Here is a 17,110-nt window from a genome sequence, read left to right as displayed (position 1 = left end):
TAGGTTGGTTTTTTTTTTCCTTGACTGACCAAGGAGATGCGATTAGAGGACTAGAGCCTTATTCACTCTTCACTTTCTGTCACATGCCATCTACTATAGCTCAGAGGCAGGGGTGCTGAAAGTAGAAATGCTTAATAATATTAGATAGGAACAAATAACTATTCCACATACTCTTTGATTCGGTGGTGTCCTGAGAAGGCCAGTATTCTCTGACAGAGTGCTGACATAGGCTAGAGGAAGGGCATACACATTCAAGACATGGCTTGAATTTTGATACTATGCTTACTGATGATTCTGCAATTTTGCCCTTCTAGTCCTTCAAAATCTTTGCACAAATATAATTGATTTTTTTTTGTAATATATGGAACAATAGTTTTGCAAATAGCCTCAGAATTCGGAGATCACAGGCATTGTTAAGAAAATATGTTGTATTCAGGAACAGGAATTTTATCAGTGTCTTCTATTGAAACTCCTGAAACATAAGAATCATTTTACTACTTTATTTAATGCCCTTAAGTTGTCCTCCAACAAATATGCTAATCTTATGTCTAGTCATGCATATTTCTTGAATATTAATGCTTCACATGATACAGTATTACCATTATTTTTCCTGCTATTTGAAATTTTGTTATCTATTTATGTTTTATCTACAATTTGCTCACAGTCTCAGTTCTCCACTCAAGGTATTTATGTAATCAATAGCAATTTTTTCTCACTAATTTTCTTAGCTGTAATACTGCCATGGCTATTTCCATGTGACTGGTTAGGTTAAATTCTTAACAGGCAAACTCAACTTAAAAAGGGGACAAGCTTCCGTAACAGGCTATTAGCAGAAAAAATTGTTGGAAACGGCAACCAAAACACGGCAACAGCAATATGAGGTGCCCATATTCCTTCTTGCTTCACTCTGCAGACTGCCAACTGAAGCCAGGGACTAAGCTGCATTAGTATGACCTTGCTGTTTTCTGTGCAAACAGAACATTTAAAGCATTCTCAGGTGCCTTAATTCCCATCCTGTGCAGAGGATGAACACCATACTGGAAAGCTTCAAGGCATTTGAAGCTTCCTTAGGTAGATTCCACCAGGCTGCATCACTCACTGTTAGATCATGGTCACAGATACAATATATCTCAACATCCAGGGGTGAATACAGTGTTATGACACGTCCTTCCAGATGTTCTGACTGCTGCCTTGAAAATGCAGGGTTTGTAATGATATAAGGATGCCTATAGGGGGCAGTAGTGTGCCACGTGTAGCAGATGAGGCAAACCCTGGAAGCTGCACTGAGGTTACACGGGTACTTTTCCACTTCTAATACTTTAGTACGTAGGGCTTTTTGACAAACAGAAAATCAGTTTGGAAAAGCATCCCAGGAGTATAGGTGTGCACTATTTGGTGCTCCTTGCAGTGTTCAGAACAACCTCAGATATTTCTGCCTCGTGTATCATTGTCCCATGTGAACGTTCCATGGAAGACATTACTGATAATGTAAATCAGAGCAGAATTTATGCTCCTACCAGGCACCAGCCCCCACAGAAAGGCCTAGGACTGTAGAGTGTAGAACATAATTTTCACTCAACTTTGTATCTATTCTAGACTTTGGCAATTGCAACTGTGGCTTTGCAAACCAATTCTGTGTAGTCCCTGCAGCACTGGAGGTAGTGGTACTGTTCCGGAGGGAAAAATAGTTAAACATCAGATAAATATTGTTTTAATATACCAAACACTTCTAAGGTGACAACTTTTAGTGTTCATGTTTGTTTCTGATTTCTAGTCTATCTGGGTTTTTTGTCTTACAGTTACAAGATTTCACTCATGTTTCAAAATCTAGAATGCCCCAAGAGCAGCCATCTAACAAAATATGGCTCCTGTTTCTAAAAAATGCAAAGGTGGCTCTAAACGATTACTGCTAATAACTATGAACATGTCACTGCCTATATCACAGTTCTAAGCCCACTTCAGCTGGGAGATGGAGATAATGTTCTCATGTAGCTACTATGTAAGGGAAGAGTCTGGGCAGAGACATTACTCTGCCAAACTCGCCCTAGAAAGGCAACAGTGAATATCTGCAGGCATTACATTTTGAAAATGTCATTCAATAGTTAAAATACCAGCTGGAAAAGAAGAGACATTACACCGATCCTGACTGATGAGCAGTATTTGTTTTATCCTGTAACTTCCTCTGACGCATTAAAAAGCCAAGAAACAAGAAATCCAGCTGCAGGCCTGGCCTTTTGCAGCTAGGTTCCCTAATTCCTAGGTTACAGAATCCAGTCAGATTTTGTTGCTTTTCTTCAGTACCGACTCTTGCACTTTCAGCTGTACAATAGTTGAGCTTCAACAAAAAACTTGGAAATGATCAGCATGTAGGTGAGCTAAAACTGAGATTACAGCATTTAGGAGGTGGCACAGCTGGCCAATCTTGTAAACTGTAGCGTGTCATTGGGAAAAATGTTGTTATTTGAGTGAGAAAACTAATATGCCCAGCAGAGAGAATCGCAGCCCAAAACTGAACCTGAATATTCTTGGAACTGAAAAATTCTCATTCACTTGAGTAGATGTGGAGCAGTCTTTAAATACAGGATGAAACCTGCAATCTAAAAATATTTTCTTTTTTTTTTTTTCTTTCCTTTTCTTTCCTTTCCTTTTCTTTTTCTCTTTCCTTTTCTACTCCTTACAGTGTGCTTATCACCATAATATCACAGCACCTTTTGCAAGGCATAAATGAATATGATTAGCACCTTTCCCTGTCTGATTCAGAGGAAAGAACAATACTATTATCATCATCATTATCTCTAGTTTGACTTCTTATTGCTATGAATTCATAGGAATGAAGATAGAGTTGAAGAACTTTAAGTTTGGGATGGAAGAAAGTTTGTGATAGTTTTTAGTTTCAGATGTACAAGATGGGGGAAGGAAGAGTTCTCTTAGATTGAAGAACTCCAGACGTACAGAGATATAAAATGCAGCTTGTATAAAAAAATTACATCAGAACATTATTTCTGCCATGTGTGATGGTGCAAGGTTCTAGACTCAAGTCTTTAGAAGATGACTTTCACACCATACATGCAGCAGATACCTTGGTTTGGTCAACTAAGATACAGCATAACTCATACTTGGATTCCTGAGGCTTACACACGCAGATAAACTATAACAAAATCCAAAACTAAAAAGCAAGCTAAGCCTAATATTGTGCCAGAACACTTCGTTTCTAAATGATGTGCATTCTAACACAATTGTTTACAAAAGCAGATCTATTTTGGCTATTCTAAAACAGAACTATGTAATCTAAACGGTCTCTACATACTAAAAATTTCACACCAAAGTGAAAAGAAAAAAGGTACATCAAGCACACACACATTACAAAAGCATGAAATGTGTCTTTATAGTCTCATGCTTTCATGTGGTTTTCCAAACCCTGACAAACCTGGCTCAGAATGGTGTTTCTTTTTCGGCAATGGTTTGTCATCAGTTATTGTACCATTCACCTTTTTCTGCTGGTCCTCCCATGTAACTTCTAGCATAAACCAAAAAAAAATCAGAAATATTATGTATTTTACATTGTAAGACACCTAATACCATTTGGGACAACTTGATCTAAACAAATGTACTATCATTAACAAAAATGTAGATTGATTGTTTAATTTAGAGGCCTGTGGTAGGGACAATTAGTAAACATCTTAAACATGGAACAGAACATACTATACAAGAGTTAGTATTGATGTAATTTGTCAAATATCCCGCTCTCTTTGATATTTAACAATTGGAATAAAACCCAGGAAATTATTTACACAATAATTACTTCCATTTTTAAAAGTTAGCACTCTATATTCTATAGCTTCTTACAATATCTTTGTGTTTCTGTAAATTAAAAAGTAAGTTAACAATATTTTGGTTAAAAAGTCTTTGCAAAGGTATAATTAAAAAAAACAAAAAAACAACTGAAACAGCAATCACGTGTGTTTACTTTAAATTGACAAAGTATTTTTAAGTATGAATTGTTAAGCCAAAACTACGTTGGATTTACTTTCTAAACCTGGGATTTGACTTAAATTCAGTTTTTAATTTAGGCAGATTAAATTACTCAATAAAACCTCTCTTGTAATTATAGATCCTGTACCCTGAAACCAGCATTTTTTACCTAACCGCTCAAAAAAAGAGCTGTGAATAGGAGCACATACACTCTCCTCCAGACAGAGACTCCATTCTCTAGACTTGCAAGACATTAGCCTTTCTGAAGTTGTCAGATATTTCGGTCTACACTTTAATTCTTCATCTTCTCACAATTAAACTGGGTGGTTAGCATAATACTGTAGGTTTTTAACATAACACTATAGGTTTCAAACCTTTTGTTATCTCATACCAAACCCAAATCTAGACCAATTAACTAGACAGATTTAATACCCTGAACTCCATTTTTGTTTTGGGCTGTTAAGAATCTGCTTATTTTCCTGATCCCGCAAAGTGCAAAGTTCCTAACAGCAGTTGCCCACAGATATGACAGCTTTTGTGGTCACAGAAATAGCCCGTGATGGAGAACACAATACTTATGGAATATATTTTTAATCTTATAAATTAAAAATAAATTGACATAAAGTGATATTAGCTTATTTTTTTGCCTTGTTAAAATGAGGCTGAGGGGTATCTGACATGCAAAATGTAAACATGTAAAAACGTTATCTGTAGGCATCCTGCAGCCTTCTTATCTGTGGCTGTTATTCTATGACAGGCTGCTGTCCTATAAAAGGTGGCTTTGATTTTTTAAAATGATGGATTTGTAGGCTTCAAGTAATACATCAATATAATGATCTCATGACACCACAGATATGCATGCTGAAACAGAAAATGTCATCTTTGAAGTAACACGTGTAGTAGGTACTAAATAAGAAATTTGAAAATGAACATTCTGTTTCCAACTGTGGAAATAACATCTTATTGTTTCTTCCTAACAAAAATATGATTCCTTCTTTTTCTCTATGAAAACACACATTTAGCAATACAAAATTTACTGATGCCATCTATGCTTCCTTTTTCTTGGATAAGTCCAGAATTGTCTTCTTAACTAACACACACACACACACACACAAATCAATGACCATAGTAAAACTACTTTTGAATTTAAGGGTTAGTCACTGCTAGGAAAAAATATTAGACAATGATTTAGGTCAAATAGTGGAGATACTTCGAATAAGATATAAAGTAGGCTGACAGTATTCTCAAACACAGGAATTTGTCAGGATATATACCAAATAGTGTAAATACTGAAGAATAATCAGGAAGCCCACAGTGATTTCCACACTAGCTTTATGACAGTTTTAGAAGACAGGACCTTCTTGATCAGAGTTTTCTCAGAGCTCCTGGTTCAGTTCTGAATCTAAAAACTGTAGTTTGCTCAGTCACCAAAATCACTTGCAATACCAAAGTTCCCTACCAAAAGGAAAGCTTTCTTAAGCCTTGCTAATTTCTTGAGAGCTAAGTATCTAGAAAATAGTTAACCCACTTGGGATCACTCTGGAAGTGCTTCTATAATCGCACTTGAATTGACAAGCATGATAAAATAAATATCAAATAAAAATATAACTCTTTGAATAAATATTTTTGCCATGTGTTAAATTTAAAAAAGAAAAAAAAAAAAGAAAAAAGAAAAAAAACAACACAAAACAAAAAACCTAGCAAGACAGGCTACTTTTTTGTGTTTATACTGAACGTGATAGTATGAGCATGTAAACACTTTCAGAAAACGTTCTAATGACCATCCTTCTATAGCTTTAGTAATTCTTAAGTCATGTCAGCATTAAATTCAAATGGCTGCTTAATTTTATCAGCAGTTAAGTGCAACTCTTAGATTGAGTGTATGCAGATTGGAGGTACTCCAGATCAAGTGAAAAGCGTCACTGACTTCTAGAACATCACGAGAATTTGGCTAGTAATGGTTATTATTTGAACTGAGAAATAAAAATAGATATATCCATTAGATGTACTCTAACATTTAACCTTTTTTTCACCATTTTCTAATTCCATTTCCATCTTCGTGCTCTACAAAGTTAAGAAAATATGTTGTTAAATTACAGCTTTCTGTTTGGGAACTAGTAAAAGATGCTGAGGAATAGGCAAAATGCTAAAGGTCAGTGCTGTCCATGTCCTCTCTGGTTTGATAAATATGCATTATATCTCTAACATCTCTTTGCCCCCACCCCCAAGGCAAAGGGCCACCATCTATTCCTTTGTTGTTTTAACCAAAGCCAACTTTAGTCAAACTGTAAATATTCGGACAGAAACCATACAGTTTTCTAATTCATCATTCACATCTTACCACTCTCACTTCTCATACAAATGAACTTCAGCCTGTTTTATGTTGTGATAATCAGTTTTGTCTTATGTATAAAGGAAGGTGTAACTTTACTGAATATTTATACAAAAGGACCTCATAGGTTATATTAAATATGAGATTCTTCAGTCAGAATATTTTAGTTATCTGATGCATCCCTGGGGCTGGAAGGATTTGACAAGTGCACTGATCCAGATTTTTCCCATCAGTATGGAAGGTCCCATCTTTAGCTGTAGTTGTTTCATTAGATGCAGCTGTTTCACCTACCCCCTTGGCACTGCCCACCACAGTGAATTATGTAGCTGGGCTCTCCCCACTGCCCTTCAGGATGACACTTGATTGTGTGCCCTTCCCTCCTGAGAATGATACTCACTTGTGCTGCCTGCGAGGGCTGTGTGTGTGCACTCCAGTAGATTTAGTGTTAAGTACAACCCCAACATTTCCTCCATTTTTGTTTAGAATATTCAATAAGAAAAATATTAAAAATAAGGAAGTAATATATGGTAAGAATAGTTGCATATCTCCAGCTTTTCTGAATTTCTAAACATGCCAACTTAGCACGAGGAATGTTGCAGTAGAACTGGGATGATGCAGCAAACTGCAGAAGTACAAGATGATGCAGCAAAATACCAGATGCTAATGATGGGTTTTCTTAAGCAAATGCTACCTCCCTCCTTTCTTTCCTCCTCACTACAGACAGTAATGGCCCTTTCACAATTACCCTTTGCTTGAAAGATTTCATATATACTTTCTCTTTTACTTTAATTTCTTTTTTTTATTATTAAATCCACTCTATTTTTATATTCTTTTCAGCACCTAAAACTTCTGTGAACCAATTTTTATCAGTGCATTTCTAGTTTTAGACTTTTAATTAGCTTATCAGAAAGTCTTCACTTTTTCGTTAGGACATAGTTAATTTAGTCACCTTATCCTGCAAAAGAAAAATCCCCAGAACCCCTTTTTATTTTTAATTTTGTAAGATGAATGCTCAGAAAGGAATTATGTTCTTAGTAATTTATGGAAACAACTACTGTAAAAATGAGTCAAAAGTGGATTTGGCTAGTGCTTCTGAAACACAAAGCAGCACAACAACAAGCCATTAGAAGTGCAGGATAAACTGTCAAAAGCTGAGAAACGTTTTGAACCACATATTTAAGATCTTTAACTCATGCATTAAGAATACAAGAAGAAGTATTAATTAAAGAGGTAGAAAAGGCTAAATTCATGTAATACAAGTTTTCATTTACAAAACAAAGTCCCTAAGAAAATAAAAAATAAAAGCCATCAGTCTTGAGAGTTCACACAGAAAGAAATGTTCTCAGCTGTATCAAACATCTACTAGGAAAGCAAATGGCTTCAAGTCATGATACATGAATCATCCCAGATGTACTACATTATCTCTGGAATGAATCCAGCCCCACCTTGCACCACCAGCATGCTGCTAATGGCATCAAGGCCAGCTCCAAGTGGTACAAAGTCAGCAGTGAAGGCTTCATGCCAGGCTGCTGCTGCTCCTACGCCAGAGAAACCTTCAGATGCCTCAGTTAAATAGCACTGATGTTCCCCTACCTTGCTGTAACAGCAACTAGGCTTGTCCAGTATCTGAAGACAAATAACAACACATATAGTCTTTTTTCTGACAAAATTTAGAGCAAGATCTCTTGTCTCTCTAGATAACATGCTACAGCAAACCTGAGGACACCACTCTTAGCTTCCTCTTGACACAGTAACAGTCAACCTACATTTTTTGTTCTATACACTGGAAGAATAATTCAAAGAATGATTCTATACATTGCAGCTCAAGGCATTCATTTGAGACATGATAATCTGTGTTTCCTCCAAAGAGTGAAATGAATTTGGGTCTTGCATCTTAGAGCATTGTCCCAAATGCTGGTAAAGTGTGGGCAGTGTGAAGGCAGGCAGAGTACCTCTCCCTTCTGTGTTCTATGAGCCAAACAGCACACACACACACGCACACCCCCCTTCACATCAAAGTAGTTGGCAAATTTGTGTCAAATCAATTAATGAACGCTGGGGTATGTTAATAACATTCTAAAATAAATAAACTGTTGTTCATAAATGGCTATGTAAGCATCAAATATCATGGTTTTAACTAATACAGCATTCCAAGAAAAATTCTGACATATCTGAATTATTTATTGTTTTGATTTCATCTTCCTTACTGAACTACACATTCTGCAAAAAAAGGCCTGGGCTTCATTCGCTGGGGCTGCTGTGGGAATACATTGAAAGAACTTTAATGGAAGTCATTAGGCAGGCAATAAAAAATATTGCCACATATCTTCATTTGATATTATTATTACTAGTATAACAAAAATGATAGTGCACTGTAGGTTACTCCTTTACTCCAGAAATGTTTCTTCCAATTGATTTCAAGGCTAGATTATTTTTAGATGTAAATCACTTAACAAGTCTAGTCCAGTAGCAGTCTCTTCTCATCATATTTCCTAGCTGCAAATTCCATCAATTCTGTTCTAAGCTTATTTTTAAAATGTTTTACTAGTAGATCCCTATATATGGGAAATAAAGTCATTTGAATCTTCTACTGCTTATTTTAAAGAAAAGTTGTAAACGTACTCAAGCAAGGTCACAGACAATACTTGTTGCAGTATCGTTCAGTAAACACAGCCTACCTTTAGCTAAAAATCAAACTATCATGCTGCTGCTTTTCTACATATCATAGAGTTTTAAAACTCAAAGAAACACCAGAAAAACTTACATGGACCAGATCAGTCAGAAGAAAAAATGCAGTCAGTTAATGGTACATTAAATACGTGTATATTAATATTTAGTAAAGTATATTTAAAGATCACAAAGTAAATATATTTAAGCCACTATCAAGACTTTTTCTTCAGGACTGTTTGGGGCAGGGAGAGGATTTGCGTGTCTGTTTCGTAGCGTGTATGTTTTTAAAATATGGCAGTTTTGCTCCCTCTTCTGGTTATATGCCTGAAACACGTTAGAAATGAGTGTGATACAGCTGGCCTGCTGGCCTGTTATCAATAGGCATATTTTGGGTATCTCAGAAGATCAGCTCTACTGAGTCACCGGTTTGGATAATCACTGCAGGTTTACGTTGGCAGTACTGATTTAACGTGGGAGAAAGGGTGCAGGGAGCCTATGAGGGAAGCAAAAACACCATGTAAAGATACCACTGATGTTTCTGTAGACTCCTGAGGTACAAGTCGTAGGAGACTGGGGGCCAGTATCCCGGATAAGCAGTACTACACACTCTTTCTGCTCATATTCCTTTTCCCCAGCATACACAACTGGTCTGCTGAGGACCAGGCACAGGGCTAGACAGGTTTTTAGTCAGACCCACTATGGCTATCCTCATACTGCCATGAAAGGTAAACACAAAGTCAAAATATCTCCAGAGTCTAATGATTAATGAGTTTAAATAAGGCAAATTGCAAGTAATGGCCGACATAAATGTGGAGCAAAATGCAAGCTTCTGCTTTGCACCTCTCTCATAGTCTCTGCTCAGTTTGCATTCTTCTGTGGGTGCTAGGGAATGCTCTGTGCACACAAGGAAATGTGAACAGCCTACAAATCTACCCTGCGGAATGCAAGATGTAAGGTTTAGCTTGGTATATGGGTGGGTTTTTTTCCAGGTTATTTTTATTCTTTACTGAAAAAGATGCAATCTTATAGCAAATATTTTCTATGTAGAAAGGTAATTTACTATTATATGACCATCTCTATCTCTCTGTCTCTCTCTCTCACAAACACACAAAAGCTCTGCAAGCAATCACAGATGTTCTACCCTTGCTAAGTGCAGTTAAGATTGAAGTTTATGGCACAACTCTAAAATGTGAAAAAATTATTCAGTTCAAAAAATGGTTCTGAAAATAAGCCAGTAGTTTTAAGCACTTGTTGCCTTAAAGGGGAAACTAACCAGTAAAGAAAATACAATAAATGGTTACAGAAAAATGAAAAATATAGATTTGTTTCTTCAGAAAGCTCTAGGTTCTTCAGCATATCAATTAGTACTAACTAATAACATATGTTTTCTTATTGCTCAAATTTACATGCAATTTTTACATGCATCTTTAATGCAAATGCTGTCCACAGCAAAATACCTGTGCTATTTTTCACCATTACTTATAAAATGTTAGATTTGTAACTAGACAAACTAGTTTCACTAAATGACAAATGACACCACATTGTCATGTGCCAGTGTTAGAAATGTTACATTATATTGGGATGTAGTTTTGAAAGATACCACCTCACATTTTGTATAAATAAGTCAAATTTGAAGCTATTTATGGACAAGTAAATAGTTAGACTGTCATATTTCCCTGGTAGTTTTAGAGCTAAATTTGTAAAATAGTCATCTATATCATAAAGAATTTCAGCAGAACGTACATTCTTCAGTCTGAAGAATTTGCATCCCAAGGATAATTTACTTTTACTGTTTTGTGTTGCTGTGTTGTCATTTTCCCCACCACCACCACCAATTTCCCAGCATACAGATTGCAGTTATGTGCCTGTCTACAACTACCACAGTCTCAAACAGCTCTATACCTTACTTAAACCCTACTTCACTTGAACTAGAATTTAATTAAAATGTAGTATTACTCTAGGTACTCATAACACATATGAATATGTTAAGTATTCTCATAGCACACCAAAAAACACGTATTCAGTAAATAATTTTTCATGTAAAATTCAGTAGCTTTCATGGTCTCTTAATGAAAACTAGAGTCAATGGGCCAGGGGAATAGAGAGCACACAAGAGACTCACTGCACTCATGTTTAGTACTTCAGGCAAAATGTAAGTCCCATTTCCAGGAATTCCAACAGTCTTAGATGGAAGAAGATGCTCAGATCAGCCAGCAGGATAAGAGTTCCCTCTGGCATGACAGCCACATGCTTGTTTTTCAAAAAAGATATGTATACACTATTTCTGAAAGTCAGTTAAGCCGGTCCATCTGTTGTCACTTCTTTGACCGGGCTCCCTTTATTCTGCCTAGTTTGCACTTCAGTCACATAAATTCTTTAGATGGTGTTTAAACTGTGCAACAAGTCTGGAATACAGCATACTTTCAATTCTAGTACTCCAGGCATCCAGACTGCTCACAGAGTAGTGGGGCTCCTATGCATGCAGAAACCAGACTGCATAGAAAGGGGAGGACTCAGTGACTTGGGTTTTCTCTTGGTATAGGCTCAAGATACAAACAGGTTCCAGACACTTCTCAAGCTGGAAGATGAGAACTGGCAAGCATTTGTGATTCCCATGATATAGAAAAAGCTGTTGTGTAATTATGTAAAATATTCTAATGACTGAGGGAACTGATAACCTGAAAGGCTTAAAATTTTGCTTTGGTAATGATGTCCTCTTTTATACACCCTAAATTAAGACAGTAAAGGACAGAATTACCTGGAGCCTTTTCTTACAAACTCAAATGATCAAAAGGTGTCTTACAAAATACATGAAAGAGAAATGCAAAAGACCTGAGGAAAAATTGAAAGAGATAGTGGGTTTGGTAATAAATATTTGAAATCAAATAATATTAGGCACAGACGAGTCTTTTGGAGTAAAGAAGCTCTACAGAAAAAACTTCTAAAACATAAAATGGACCCTGTAGAGAAATTAATAAATATATGGGAAAAAAACTGTCTTATATGCAGGTTAGTAGTATTTAGTTTATTGTGCAAAGTACATCTTTCAGGCTCTATAATTAAGTATATAAAATATTGGTTTTGTTGAAGAAGTAGAAGATAAACTAAGAAAAACAGATTTAGCCTGACTTAACCAATGATTCTAGGTTTGTCAACCTCATCAAGTCAAGCGGCAAAAGCCTCCAACTTTACCAGGATTGGGTTTTGAATCTTAAAAGTATGAGACACTGAACTATTTGGTAATTAGCATGCATTACAACAGCAGACTACCAGAATCCAAATTCACTCAGGATTCTGATGGCACAGCCACTAGCGTAAGGTCGGTGACCCAGTGCATTGCTCAGCTGGGCTGCCAACACAGTGCCCTCTCTGCAGACACTTCATTCAGTCTGTCTACACTGGATTAATAAGCAGCATACTAAAAACAGTGTGGTTTTCCCTGCAACACAATGCAAAACTGAACCCCTGCTCTCCTGATACCTGTGTTCCCTCTGCAACTGGATTCTAGGGAATAGAAGGCTAGGAATTGCCTATAACAGTGTAACTGGGGCTACTCCCCATGTGAGCTCCTGGTAGAGATGGAAATGTTAAGAGTGACTATCCAAGTTTTAATAAACCCAAGGCACTATCTAGATGACATTTCATTCACTCACAGAAGATACTGATGAGACAAAGTCTAAATGTAATATGGCTTTAGAAGTACATGGAAAAATAGGGACAGTTTTCTTCAAAATTATCAAAGCGATTTAGAAATATGAACACAAAGAAAACTTCAAAGCAAGCTGCAGTTCACTGCAACTTTCCTGTTCTTTTTTTTTAGATAATAAATCTAAATTTCCCTGTTAACATTTCAGTGCTTTGAATTAAGCTTATTTCTACAACACTTCAAATAGAAGAGAATACTGAACATAGTAAGGACTAGACAATAGAGATGATTTCTAATAACATAAGCCTTTCTCTGCCAGTATGTGCTAACTAAAATGGTCCTGCCCTCCTGTGACTAGCCAAAGTGTGCCAAACTTTTAAAATATATAGACCTGGTAAAAAGTGGAAGACCATGCAGACAATTTTGTAGATGTTTGCAAGCTGTGCTTCATCTCTTAGGCCAAGGCAGACTGGAAATTCCTAAATGAGTAAAAATACAGAAACTATCCCACTAGTTCTAAATATGCAACATGATCGTACATCTGGGTGGTGTAAACTACATCTTCAGTAATACAGTTAGCTGTGTAAAAAAAAAAAAATCAAAAGCCAAAAATCTTGAGTTTTTGATCCCAAGAAAGATTTTAAAGCCACACTGAAAATAATCATTTTACATTCAAGAAACAAAACAACACATTAAAATTGAACATACATGAACTTACTAATTTTGAGCTAGTAGAACTCAGCAACACACACACATGCAGCAAAAATAAGAACATTTTTCAAGCACCCACAAACCACTAGCAATATCATAATCAACTTGCCTTTTCGCCCATTAAGAGGTGGGTTTTGATGTTTTTCCTCACAATCTTTATAACATTAAAAACAGACAATGATAATTAACAATTGGAACAGAAACTATGATGAACAATGTCACTATAGCACACAAATATTTTGCAAACTAGGGCAGCACAATTCCATGCACTATGCTTGAGTTATCACAAAACACACAGAGCGAACAGTACACAGTACACACAGCAGTGACCAACACACACTTACAGACAGAACCATTGCAAAAGCAGGCGAAATGTAAACTGAACTATAATGTAAAATGGTAAGGCAAAGATCTTGAAGGATACCTTGGAAGCTTAAGTGAAAACTACAATTAAAAAGAAATAATAATCCTACTTTCCACCTCCCAGATCTTGAAATTATTCTGTTTATCCAGATCTCTGAACAAGTAATGAGCCCTATCACAATAATTATTCCTGACTTTTTTTATAGGAATAAAATAGGGATCCATATTTTCTTCCCCTTAAATAACAACGGGAGTAGGGTCCAGGGCACAGGATTCCAAATAAACTGTGATTCAGGCACTTACACTTTTAAGCGGGGATGGCATTAGGCATACTTATGTTTAGCTAGTATTTTTTCCTACCAGCTAGCACTAAATGTGTTTCTTGCTCAGCTTGTCTTTTTTTTTTTTTTTTTTTTTTTTTGGGCCACCCTTCCGGAGCACTTAATTCTCTTCACATAACTGCAGTAATACCCTCAGTGCATTATCCTTCTCTGGGCTTCATTCCATGGGCCTTGAGGTATGTACCGTACTGTCTTCTTTTAGGCAGCTAAGTTTAGCATTGGTCTAGCCCCAAATATTTATAACCAGAAAAGCTTATCTGTGCTGCTCTTCCACATCCGCTGCAGTTGATGTGTTGGCACAGAGAATCATTAACAGAGATAACAGACTGTAACCTATTAACAGTGCACGTAAATGCCCATTTATGCTTTTATGATTCCTCCTTTGAGAAAAAACCTTAAGAGCAGAAAAATGATGGTTGAAAAAATGTTTAGAGCCCTGCATGTCTTTGAACCTGCACAGTGCATGTTTTCTGAAATTAGAAAGTAGTGTATTTTAATCACATAGTATCTGAGTTGAAAAAAATATTTACATCTGTTTAATCTGATCATCATCTATCATTTCTCACCACACTAACTTCCTTTTTCTACCAACTGAACCATCTTCCAAGTAGAATGAGGGACAGTATACAAAATAGTCAAAGTATTTCCACGTAATGCAGATTCCTACTATATTTGTGCAGCATCATCAGTCCGACTACACAAGCTAGGGGAAAAAAAGTGTCATGATACAGTTACGCGTCCTTCATTGCTTGTAAAAAGTATAAATTCAAAGTAGAGGGTACCACATTTAAGGGGTGTTCACCCAGATCTGCTAAGTCTGTAATTTGGTGATAAGTACAGAGTGCTTTCATAAAGAGGAATAAAAAAAAGTAAAAAGTTAAGTGATTTTTTGTAGGTTGAACTATTTTAAGCATTCACAAACTGATAAATCAACTCTGCTATATTGAATTTGTTTGTGTTATTCTTACATAAAATGATAAAATTATTGCCTGGATTTTTACTTTAATATATTTACAAGCTGGCTGGTAAAGCTGCCCTACGTGCTTAGGGGAAAATGTTTCTAAAGGAGATAGATACTTGTGGTCAGACAGACCTGCCTCGACCTCTGATTCCTGAATGCCAGGACGCTTGTTTTCTTCATCTTCTGCTGCATTTGTATAAGCAAGGTATGACGGAGGAAAAAAGCAAGACAAAAACATGCATGCTTTGTTACAAGCTGTTCAAATAAAAGATAAACGTCAAACAAAAGATTTACAATAACATAAATACCTCAGTCTGTGGCATAAATTATATCTTTGAGTGAATCAAAAATTAAATAAATCCTTGAGTTATTTTTTATTAATATCTCTGGTTTACTCCAATGAGATCCTTCTGCAAGTAATGATGATGACATGTAGCCCTTAATATCCCCTGTTGCCAATTTCTTATTAAATTATTGAAGCACTGGAAAGCAGACAGTAAGTACCAAAGCAGAGAAAGGAGATATAATTGGGTAGATAATTGGATAAAAAGCATCTTCTGCTTGGTTTTACTTTAGTTTCTCTAGAAGTAAAAGTCCAAGCCTCTATTTGCAAAAAAGCATATTTAAAATTATGTATAAATTGTAAGCAAGTGAGCCTACTCAGTACCATAATAAGCAGAGACAATACAAATGTTTTTCCAGCTTAGAAAAAAAATCCTCAGTTTGTCCGATAATATTCCTTTTACCTGGATTTGAAAGTAATTAGAATTCAGAAAGAAAGACACTTTTCCGTCAGTAACTACAGTTGCCTAGAACACATCTAAATATTAGGGAACACTGAAATAGCTGGAAACTATGGTGATAATACGGTTTATGATAAGCAACACAAATTTATTTCTTTTATGTCATTACTAAAGCTCCATAACTTTCTTTTGTTGCAAAGCTCATCTAATACCAGGGTAGTAACAGTAACAATATAGAAGACTGTTGAGCTGAATAACAGGTGTACCGTATGCCTGCTTTAATTTACACGTCAGTTATTCATTAAACACTGTTTTGATGTGATGCAATATACTGCAGCTTTTCAAGGTTCAGAACTGGATTACTTAATAATTTTTGTGTTCTCTGTTCCAAGAATTTTTTCCATGTCTCTCATTACTTGTATAGGTTTATGTGCAACTAAATAGCTCATTGAATTATTTGAGTTCAGGTTTAGTTAGCATGTAATAGTAGTTAAAAAACTACTTGTTCTAACAGGTTATTGTTAATAGGGAGAGAGATATATGGTATAATCAAATACAATGCAAGGGAAACACCTCTACATAGATATCTGCTCTATAATTCTGTGATAAAATCATGATATTTAAATTCCAATTGAAATCATGACATTGATATTCCATTTAAAATATTCAGTGGAGACATCATCTATACAGTAAGCTTTCTGTCACAGAAAATAATGGGTGTGCCAAAGACTTTAAGAGATTGATTCCACTAGATTTGAACTAAAATGGTTTTGGCATGTTGGTACCCTGCAACAATGGCTGTTAGAAAGACAACTGTATGATTCTTTACTCATTTTTCTTTATGTCCTGTGTAGTCTCAGACCTAGATGCTAAGATCTTCAACTGGCATAAATAAAGAAGTGTTTAATTCCTACTTTTGCCAATCCAAGAGAACATTATGATTACTTTGATTACTTCCGCTGAAAGATCAGAACCTTTCAAGTAAACATTCTAAGCCCTGGTTACAGGTAACATTTGTTAAAGTTTTTCTATGGAAATGGTACCAATGCAAATAAAATACTTTAGTATCTTTCAGGGGCTGAGGACTTCTCCATCTCTCAGGAGAGCAAACCAAGCAGTCACAAGTAAATCCCGAAGGTATATTTGCAAATTCCTAGTTGAAATCAAAACCCCAGTGCAGATTCATGTATTATCCTAAGGCAGCCTCGTTACTGATGTTAACTAAGCTATTCTCTTTCCTTTCCTGCCAAGTGCATGTAAAGCAAGTTACCCGGTGCAAGCACAGAGGTGTCTAACACAGACAGTCAGTACCACAGAGATATCCGCACAAAAAGGGGATGGGTGCAAAGATATGTACCTTCATTTTTTATA

The 17,110-nt window shown here is 36.0% G+C and overlaps 1 protein-coding gene across 50 annotated transcripts in view; it reads right to left on the bottom strand.

The window, feature by feature from the left end:
- RIMS2 (regulating synaptic membrane exocytosis 2) overlaps positions 1-17,110 on the bottom strand; it is a 485,006-nt gene that overhangs the window by 117,534 nt on the left and 350,362 nt on the right. For 45 of the 50 annotated variants that reach the window (XM_040587603.1, XM_040587585.1, XM_040587587.1 and 42 more), the window contains 3 exons: positions 15,129-15,182; positions 13,441-13,485; positions 3,428-3,517 (listed from right to left, as the gene is read on the bottom strand). The exons of 2 other annotated variants lie outside the window; for them this stretch is intronic. In XM_040587603.1, the coding sequence (XP_040443537.1) occupies positions 3,428-3,517; positions 13,441-13,485; positions 15,129-15,182 (189 nt within the window). The remainder of the gene's footprint in view (positions 1-3,427; positions 3,518-13,440; positions 13,486-15,128; positions 15,183-17,110) is intronic. 3 more of the 50 variants (XM_040587594.1, XM_040587596.1, XM_040587584.1) reach the window with 2 other exon arrangements.

Source organism: Falco naumanni, chromosome 3 (assembly GCF_017639655.2).
Source record: "Falco naumanni isolate bFalNau1 chromosome 3, bFalNau1.pat, whole genome shotgun sequence".
In the NCBI taxonomy this organism is placed as follows: Eukaryota; Metazoa; Chordata; class Aves; order Falconiformes; family Falconidae; genus Falco; species Falco naumanni.
Note: the sequence above shows the minus strand (reverse complement) of the source record. Positions and strands in the feature narration are given on the sequence as shown.